Raw genomic sequence first — 9,052 nt, forward strand, 5'->3', positions numbered from 1 at the left:
ATTATTTTCGTACCATAATAAACTTGTTGTTGCAAAGTTTTATTGACTTTCTGGGCTCCGATTAAGCTGTTTCGATTCGGTTAGAATTTATCATGGGCCCTCTAGCGGATTGACTTAAGCTCAAAGTTTATAACGCGGTACAAAATGTACCGCGTTACAAATTGAATCATTTCAGCACTGTAGACTTCTAGTGCAGTATCTACAATCATTTAATGTATGACACTTGCCCACTAAAAAAAGTATTGGAACTTCAGCAAAAAGCAGAGCAGAGTAAGGAATCTTTTAATGAATGGATAAGAGCCACTCCAGCGTTGCTAGTTTTGTGACAGATCGAGATTGTTAAGCGTGAAAAGCCGTTCACAGACGAGATTACTGTATATAAAAAAAATCGTTCCCAAGATAAAAGAGAAACAGTGTTCTGATCGGTAGCCACTTTAACATGACAAAATTCTGCCACTGCATCTGAAACCTCGAACCAATCATAAGCTACGTATTCCGTGACGTGAATTGAAAAAGGGCGAAAAGATGATACAAATCAAGTGAAGGATTCTCTGTCAGCTGGTTGGCTTAAACTCTAAATCAACTGAGAATCTGACGAATGTGGTGTTGCGATTGCGAGCTTTTCGGCTGTTTATCGGCCACCAATGATAAGGCGTTGTTGTTATTGTTCGTGTTGGCAAATTGTGGCATGTACATGTGCTTGGTGGGTTGCTGGTGGCCGACCTGATGGTTGTAAGCGAACGGGTATCCCCCATGCGGGGTGTGGTAGGACGGCGTTTGTAGAGAAACCGCTGGCGGGGAATGGAAAAGGTTTGGTTGGGCACCGTAATCGGGGTTATAACCCACACCAGTCGTGCCCATAACGTTATTTGTAGCTGAGCCAAAAATTGGAGCTTTTTCATGACCGCTGTAGCTTGGATTGTTTGTACACGACCCACCACTGTTCCTGGTTGAATGCAACAAAGTCCCATCGTGCGTCATGTACACTTGGGAATGCTGGGGTACTTTCGTGGAGTGCTGGTATCCCATCAGCTGAGGTATCGAGTGGGAATCTGAAAAAACAGAAAATATTGATGACCAAAAAATTTCTGCATGTTGTATAGGCTACTGGACACTGGTCTTATTTCATACTTACTTTGGCGTGTTGATGAAGATGGGAGTTTCGTGTGCGATTTCTTACGTTTGGGGGGTTGTTGCGAGACGACGCGAGTCGTTTTTCTTTTTTTAAGAACATCTTGTTTTTCTTTATTTCTTTCTGCAATTGAATTTCCAAAAAGCGTTTGAAATGTGAGTGAGTGTCCTTTTCACTACATTTCCATTCAAACATAGCAGTAGCCTATTTGCGAAACTAGAAATCTTTCTACGTTGATTCCTCTATTCTTCCTAAACTACACAGTACACACACAAGCTTTGGATGGCACAAAAAAAATGTTTTTTTTAACCAACAATTGTAAAACATGTTTAAACTTAAAGATTTACTTGCCTGAAGACTGGGCTGGTGCCTTCGTTGAGGTTACCGCGGCGTATCTTGCACTTGGTGCAGACTGAGCCCACGATGGGGTAGTTTTATAATTAGGTGAAGCCTGCTTCCCGGAACTTGCTGTGTGAGATAGGCGAGGTGTATTTGTATTCATATACTGGTAAGCCATTGGTGAAAAACAATCCGGAATCGCTGGTAAAGTGGTGATTATTTGACGTGACGGAGGTGTACTGGTTATGGCGGGTTGCCACAGCGACACAGATGCATTGTTTGGGATGTAATTCAAATTGGAAGTTGAAGGCTGATGAGAGAAATGGTGTTTTCCAAACATGAAAGGCTGTTTTTCCTTAATTTCGCTCGGTGGATCAACACGAAGGTTTGTGAGGGAAGTTTCAACGCAGTGTGCAGCTGGATCAGGATACGGATGATGACTCATTGAATGGTGATCTTGAGTTGTTCGTTTATCATAAACTGCTGCTCTAGATTGCGTGCGATGCACACTTTCACTTTGCATGTCGCTAAAATTAAGTGAAACACTTTGACCCTTTTGCTTTTTCATTTCTGAAACGGCATGTCTTACAGGGTTGGCTGCATCTAGATAACCGTAATCGGCCGTGCCTGTAAATGTGGAGTGCGTGTGGAATGCATCAGCCTTAGTAGAGGACTGCATGTTAGGAGGCTCAGGCGTAGTTAAATTCGGTATAATTTGCAGGCAATCCAAAATTTCATTTTCGAACGAGTTCTGAAATGTGTCCTTTGGTGTAGCGGCGTTAAAATCACGATGGTCAACTGAGATTTGAAGCATCGATGATTCTTTAGAGAAATTAGTCTGATGAGAAGGAATACCATTCGTGTTGTTGCTAGGCAACGGTGGGTTTCGTGCGGTTGTCGCATACTTAGATTTCATCAAACTGGCGATGTTAAAAGAATTTGTCTCTTTCTTAGTTGCTTGAGGTTTAGCTTCGTACGACGGGCTATCGTGAGTGGAAGACTTTTTGGTGAACTGCTCGGAAAATACTGGCTGGCTGTCTATTGTCGTTGGGCCACCATCAAGCGATGGTTTGGGAATAATAGTTTGATTTAGGGTGGGAACATCACAAGGTTCCTGGTTTCTCAACCACGACATTAAGTGCCGTTCGGGAGTCGACCCGAGCGATGCACACGAGTGAGTGGATGCGTGGTCTGACGTGGTCTTCGACTTTGAGGAATTTGGCGATTCAAGGAAAGTTTGTAACGACTCCACAGATGTTGAACTTGACAAGGTACAAGTTAATTTTGAAGAGCCCGAACTTGCAGCCGCTGGAGTGTCATTTTGATTCATAGAAGATGGAGGAGAAACACTGCAAAGGTTAGAAACCGATGTCAGATTTGGTTGAACAGAAATGTTGGAGCTTGCCTCGAAGGAAGATGATGCAATTTTTTCTGGGACTGAACTCGTTGAAAGCGGGGAACGGGCTTGCAATGCTGCGGTTGGTGATAACTTTTTCGCGCTTTTTTCTTCAGCACTGTCATGTCTCTGGTTTTGGCAAAGACGAATGGCAGCAACACAAGGCAGCTTTGGAATGTCAGGTGGTACATTGCCGTTCATACGAGCCAGACTGTACGTGAGAGAGCAAAATGCTTTACTCGATTGAGGATACAAAGTGTTGGCGGAAGGAAAAACGAATTCAGTTACATTTGTAGACAGATTTGTTTCCGTTGAACAAAATGGAGGGGAGTTATGACAAGAAGATATGAAATGGGCCGTAGTCGTGGGATGTGCATTGCTACTTGTGCTTTTTACACAATTAAACTCAGCTGCTGCATTGCTGGAAGAGTAATTCTTTTGAGTGGCTGAGGTAGGAGTTGTAAAATGTCGTACATTTATCAAATTTGTAGTAGAATGGTTAACGGTATTGTTTGTGGAAGTGCAGGTATTAGTTTGATTACTATTGCCGCTCTTCTTAAGAGAGGTGGTGGGTGCAGGATGTTGAGCTTTGTGCACGCGAGGTATCGGCAACTGCGGGCATGATCCCTTAAAGACAAAAATACCAACAAGTAAATCGCTTTAATTAAGATTTGATCAATTACCAGCAGTAACAAATATATGATTTCAAAATGATAGCAAATGAAAGATAGTTTTCTTTCCTCCTAGATTGTAGGCCTGTAGTTTATCAGATTTTTACAAAGCTGTAGAGACGGAGGTAAATATGAGATTCTAATTTTTTCATTTTTAGCGCATCGACTTCATCAGATGTTTTCAAGGTTGTCAGTTATTTTAACTGTAAATAATGGCCATTTTGTCCAGACTTCAAGAAAGCTGTAGTTATGCTAAATTGAAAATGATGCCTTTCGTATATGACATGGTTTCGAACTACGTTGTTATAAATTCGCTACCTAATACCCAACAGGAGTACCGGCAATTGTTTAAATTTCAAGAACGTGCGAAAACAATGCTTATTGCTTTTATTTTATGGTCGGTTTGCCGTGTTTGCTAACTCCACAGCCTTGAATTTTAGGACTCCTGAAACCACTCCTGAACAATAAACATTTCCTAATTCCCTTAGACTTAGGAAGAGTAAAAATATTACAGCATCTAATTAAAATCAATTAGCAGAGAAAAACGTCATAAACATCATTGAAAATTTCTTGGTAAGCAAGAACAAATTTCAAAACTTGTGCAAAAAACTTCAAATGGAACCTAGTTGAAATTTAAAAGCTTTACTGGTTCTAGGAAATATAAAAGCATCCTACCGATGACCTACCGTTTTGCTGTTTAACATGGGTAAGAGTCCGTGAGTTTGAAGCACTCTCAAATACAAAGATCTCTCATTTTCTAAGTCCGATACTTTCTTTCTCAAAGCTTTCATTTCTGCTGCTGTAAACACAGGTATATTTGTACATCAGCGCAGCTACATTGCAATGAGTTACAACTACAATTAAAATTATTTCAACAACTTTCACTCATTGTGGCATGTGCTTTAAGTAGTGTCAAAGATTAGTAAAAAATCCAATTTGAGCAATGTGTAAAATAGATCACCACGGACAAAGCAACAACAATGTTCTTTTCTTTGTATGAATATTATTTCTTCATCATATTTGTTAATGCATTTTTCTGTTGCATAAATGGCAAATTGAGATATTCTTGCCTTTTCAGTGATGATGATTTCAACAAATTCGTTCTTTTGTACATCGATTGAAAGTCAGCAGACATTGAATCAAGGTAAAAAACGAGTTCATTTGCTGGCTTGGTTTTGGTTGTGCTTCATGTTTGAGGTCACTTATTTATGACTAAGATGAGAGCTAAAAGTACACAAATGACAATCACTCTCGCTGAGTCTCGCACACAGTTTTATAAATCAGGTAAAGTTTCACTATTAAAAAAGTGCTATATATATTTCCGTGAAAAGAATTACTTCAAATACGATATTAATTTACCAATAATTTCTGAAGAATCCTTTTGCAACATGGTTTCTATTTTTTCTTTCAAGCTGCTTATATATTTCAACGCTTCTTCAAGAACACTTTCTTTAGTCTGCAATTCGTATGAAAAATTTAAAAATTAACTAAATTTAAAGTAAACATTTTTTGGACATTCCCAAAATCTAGTCCCAGTCAAAAAGCATCATGTTAAACACCATATCAATAATGTAGTAGTCTACCAGTAACGTACTTGCAACTTTTGAGAGCTAATAGGAATAGCATCCTTCAGCTTCTTAATGTTTGTAGCTAATCTTCCTTTGCGTTCACGTTCCGCTGACAACAAAAACGTTTCATTGTATATTATAAACCAGATACAACAAAAATTGTGCAATGTGCATTCCATGTCCAGTATATAACTTCATTTCAGATTTGTCACAAATCTCTTCTGTTAAATTTTGTTAAGGTTTGTCCACTGGTAGTTACATTTCAGAAAGGGACATTTTTTTCTGTAGCATGGTCTGTAAGTAACTGAATGCCAATGGAAAATCTTGTTTTATGAAATGTTGTGAAATTGAAATCATGAAAGCTATGGCGTGAATGTGACTGCACTTATATACTTGTATAAGTTAGATATCCCTTCTATAAAAAAAGTTATCATGATATATACAATACATGTTTTATAATAAGCAATCCACTGTTAAAATTTAATTAACTAGCCTAACACATTTGAAAGTGGGCAAGAATTAATGTGATAAAACAACAATTAATAACAAAAACAATCCATTTCAAACAATAATAACTTACAACTTTACATAATACTTACAAGCATTTATTTTCAAATGATTTGCAGTTTTCCATTTTCTCTTTGCCAAATATCTAAACAAAATATGTACCGATATATGTAAAAATATTGCAGTAACCATGTCATCCAATGGAGCTGTTAAATTCGGTAACTAACCTTTGATAAATATACACATTTTTAAACTATCCAACGTAAAAAATACAAACTAACCAAGATGTAAACGTTTTCATAAATAAACATTTTTTAAACTATTTAGCATATAGGTTGAAAATCAAAAAACATTGTAGAAATAAAATTTGTATTTTAACATGTATGTTATACAACAATATATTATACAATTATGCTTTACTGCTTACTTGGACAAGTTCCACAAAGCATGTCATATGATAGGCTACCATGCTGTAACAAGTTTGAACGTACAAAGTTTAATATATACTTACTTCTTGCTGCGACATTTAGAAATAGATAAGTCTTCATTGGCATTAGATTTAGGCTGAACGTCATTTTGTGCAGTGTTGGATGATTTTGTCGTTTTTAAGCATTCGGTTGGCACACGATTATTGACACATATGTTGTTGTCTGAAGCAACAGACACAACCAAAGTTGCCAAACTATCAAACACCGAATCCAATGGCATGACAAACCTTTAACTTTCTAATATAAACATAACATATTGATAAAATGCTAGATTATAATCTGCAAAAAAATCTATTGATTATGAACAATAATATTCTATAATTTGTTTACAGTCACTGAAATGATTGCATAATGAGAAAGAAGTTAAGCTATCAACCGCAAACCCATCAGAAAAAAAGAAGTCTATCTTTGCACATTCTACAAGTTATAAAGGGATAGGGATAAAAAGGATAAGGGGTAAAGGGATAAGGGATAAAAACAATTGCTGCGCGGAAACAATCGGCCACCCCCACTAGTGGGGAACAAACCGACAATGGATTATGATGATGATGATAAAACATGCATCAATACTCAATAGCCTAGTTGTTTGAGACTTGAGAGGTGTACTACCGGTACATGTCTGAAGCAAGCTTTTAGAAAATTTTAAAATGCAGAATCACTTTGTTTTGTCCTACCGTACATTATGTCTAAACTTTCACCCAATTTCTCAATTGAAGAACTAATTATATATAGGACCAAGAATCCAAGATACAGTATGAGTACTCTTCAAAAAAACATCACTGTGTAATCACCATAAAAAATGTCTGATAAGGTTGCACAATCACTTTTTTGTCAGTTGCCGTCACAGCGTATCAAGTCTTCTTCCTGATTACGAGCCACATTATTCCATCCAGGCACTGCAGCCATTGAACTGTGTTGCTATCAAGCGCTGTCAGATTTGCAATTTCATCTTGACATCCTTAGATAGAACAATGATGTACCGTATGATGTGTTATGCAGTCTTGCAGACTGGTCCGCGTACATATGATAGCAATTCAGTAAGACCCTATTCCAACTTATTGTTAAAACATTCTACTCTCTACTACAAAGACAATTTAGCTTTACCAAGTCTTGTGGGATAGTTCTGACTGCTGAAGGAGAGATTTTTGAGGTAAGATTTCAACTACCGTACTTTTGCTTTAGGAGTCTCACCCTGTAACGATTACTCCATGCTCTTTTGAGGTTAAAAATTAGAGATTTGAGCCTCTGAAAGTTGTGCCTTGGAAGTTAACTAATTTTAGAGATGGTTCTCATCATGTGCAGCTGGTTGCAATAGTTGGTGCACCAATTTTCTATCTGCAGTTTGACAGTGGCAATTCCTGGCAGAACCCCATCGATGGCTTAACTTTTCACAATTCAATTAAACATGCAACGAACTCCTGCACAGTGCGCTACAGTTCTGTAACCTCATAAATCAATGAGAGAGAGAAATTTTTATTTTGTCTGTTGCGAGAGTACCGGTAAGTATAACACAATTATAAATAAAATAAATAATATAACCATGTCACAATCTAGTAACCAATCTAGTAACAATCTAGGACCTAGGTAGATTCCACAACAGACAGGAAGCAGGAAACTAACAATGTATGAAATTTGGACATTTTAGAATAATGAAATAGGTTTTATTCATGGCTCAGCAATCCACACTGTATTAAATCATCGTTTTTTTGGTCAAATTTTGATCTACCTGGCAACTCTGCTACTAACTAGTGTTGCCAGATGCTGACAAGCAATTATTCCCACCATTTCTTCCACACATCTAACCCATTTTTCATCCATTATTTCATTGAAGTATCCTAAGTTTGAAAAAAGAAGTAATCACCACCATACCTCAGTTTCTCTCCGGTAGAAATTCAGGTAATAACTTACAATTCTTTTTGTTGATGCTGAATTGTTGAAAATAAAAAGCCGCAAAATTGAGCCAATTGAAAAAATCATAAGATGCACAAACTACCAACAAGACAATTTTTCACTTGCCACATCTTTTGATGTGTTAATTGTTTCGCAAAGTAACAAAACAAATAAAAACCTATTAATTTTGTTTATTTTTAGTTACATCATGGTGGTCAAATGATTAATTATTCTTTTCCAACGAACGAAGATGAGTTTATTCATTGTTGAATGATGGAAGTGAAATTTTAATTGGTTTGAGAAATGTCATAACAAAACCTTTCAGATGCCACAACCAATAATAGAGGCCCACCAGCGGATTTTTTAAAGGAGGCAGAGATAATAGACTACTCAACACGGCACTGATTCTAATTGATGATCGGACAATAAAAAAAAACGAATAGGCCTACAAAAGTGAATTATAAATTCTGCGGCTAACATCAACCAAGGTCAGATCCAGCGAGTAGCCTTGAGGACCGGGCTATTTTAACAAAGCACAATGATGTGTAGGCCTACCGTAGCCCACGCCTATGTCAGTATTAATCCGACCTTGCAAATACACCGTGAATAAAGTTACTTTTGGTCCCCTCCGAATCCGCCACTGACATCAACATACCAATACGCTGAAGATATTTATTTCAAAGCAAGCGTGAAGTTTGAAAGTTAAGCTTGCACATGCTACTCCGGCAATGTCTATTGGTCAGGGAAGTTTCACAGTGGCCCAGTCTGCACTTCCAATAGGCTGGATATGTTCTCAAGTTTAGGAGATAGTAGCAACCGTGTTCACCACATTTATCTTTTTTACTAAATTTATCTAGAACGCAAAAAAGTCGAGTTCAGTTTGACATTATGTTACCGTAATTATTTCTGCCACCACAGAAAACCCGTTTTGTTGGCGAGATTTGTTCATCGACTCTGCTCACTTTCCCTGATGGCAAAATTTCTCTGTAAGTTATAGCCTATTGCAAAGCAATTGCTTCAACCAAAATAAACGTCTCAAATGGCTTTAAGTTATAAAAACT

The 9,052-nt window shown here is 37.5% G+C and overlaps 1 protein-coding gene across 3 annotated transcripts; it reads right to left on the reverse strand.

The window, feature by feature from the left end:
- Positions 1 to 6: 6 nt before the first annotated feature.
- LOC145778316 (uncharacterized) lies at positions 7 to 6,361 on the reverse strand. Of its 3 annotated transcripts, none has more exons than XM_082589781.1 (8): positions 6,125 to 6,361; positions 5,706 to 5,758; positions 5,133 to 5,215; positions 4,898 to 4,994; positions 4,225 to 4,334; positions 1,484 to 3,494; positions 1,136 to 1,255; positions 7 to 1,052 (listed from the first exon to the last, which is right to left on the reverse strand). In XM_082589781.1, the coding sequence occupies exons 1-8, from the start codon at positions 6,319 to 6,321 to the stop codon at positions 580 to 582; spliced, it is 3,144 nt and encodes a 1,047-aa protein (XP_082445907.1). In that variant the 5' UTR covers positions 6,322 to 6,361; the 3' UTR covers positions 7 to 579. The 3 variants fall into 3 exon arrangements, with proteins under 3 accessions (XP_082445907.1, XP_082445905.1, XP_082445906.1); XM_082589779.1 differs by having other exon boundaries at positions 4,225 to 4,337; XM_082589780.1 differs by having other exon boundaries at positions 1,136 to 1,251; positions 1,480 to 3,494; positions 4,225 to 4,337.
- Between the last annotated feature and the right edge of the window lie 2,691 nt (positions 6,362 to 9,052).

Source organism: Aplidium turbinatum, chromosome 10, assembly GCF_918807975.1.
Source record: "Aplidium turbinatum chromosome 10, kaAplTurb1.1, whole genome shotgun sequence".
Classification (NCBI taxonomy): domain Eukaryota; kingdom Metazoa; phylum Chordata; class Ascidiacea; order Aplousobranchia; family Polyclinidae; genus Aplidium; species Aplidium turbinatum.

What these genes read in the sequence shown, in the direction of transcription:
- LOC145778316 (XM_082589779.1), bottom strand. Translation starts at nt 6,321, where the DNA reads ATGCCATTGGATTCGGTGTTTGATAGTTTGGCAACTTTGGTTGTGTCT. An exon ending in CCATGTTAAACAGCAAAACG is followed by an intron (nt 3,495 to 4,224) that starts GTAGGTCATCGG and finishes TTTGTCTTTAAG; the next exon opens with GGATCATGCCCGCAGTTGCC. An exon ending in ATCTTCATCAACACGCCAAA is followed by an intron (nt 1,053 to 1,135) that starts GTAAGTATGAAA and finishes CTGTTTTTTCAG; the next exon opens with ATTCCCACTCGATACCTCAG.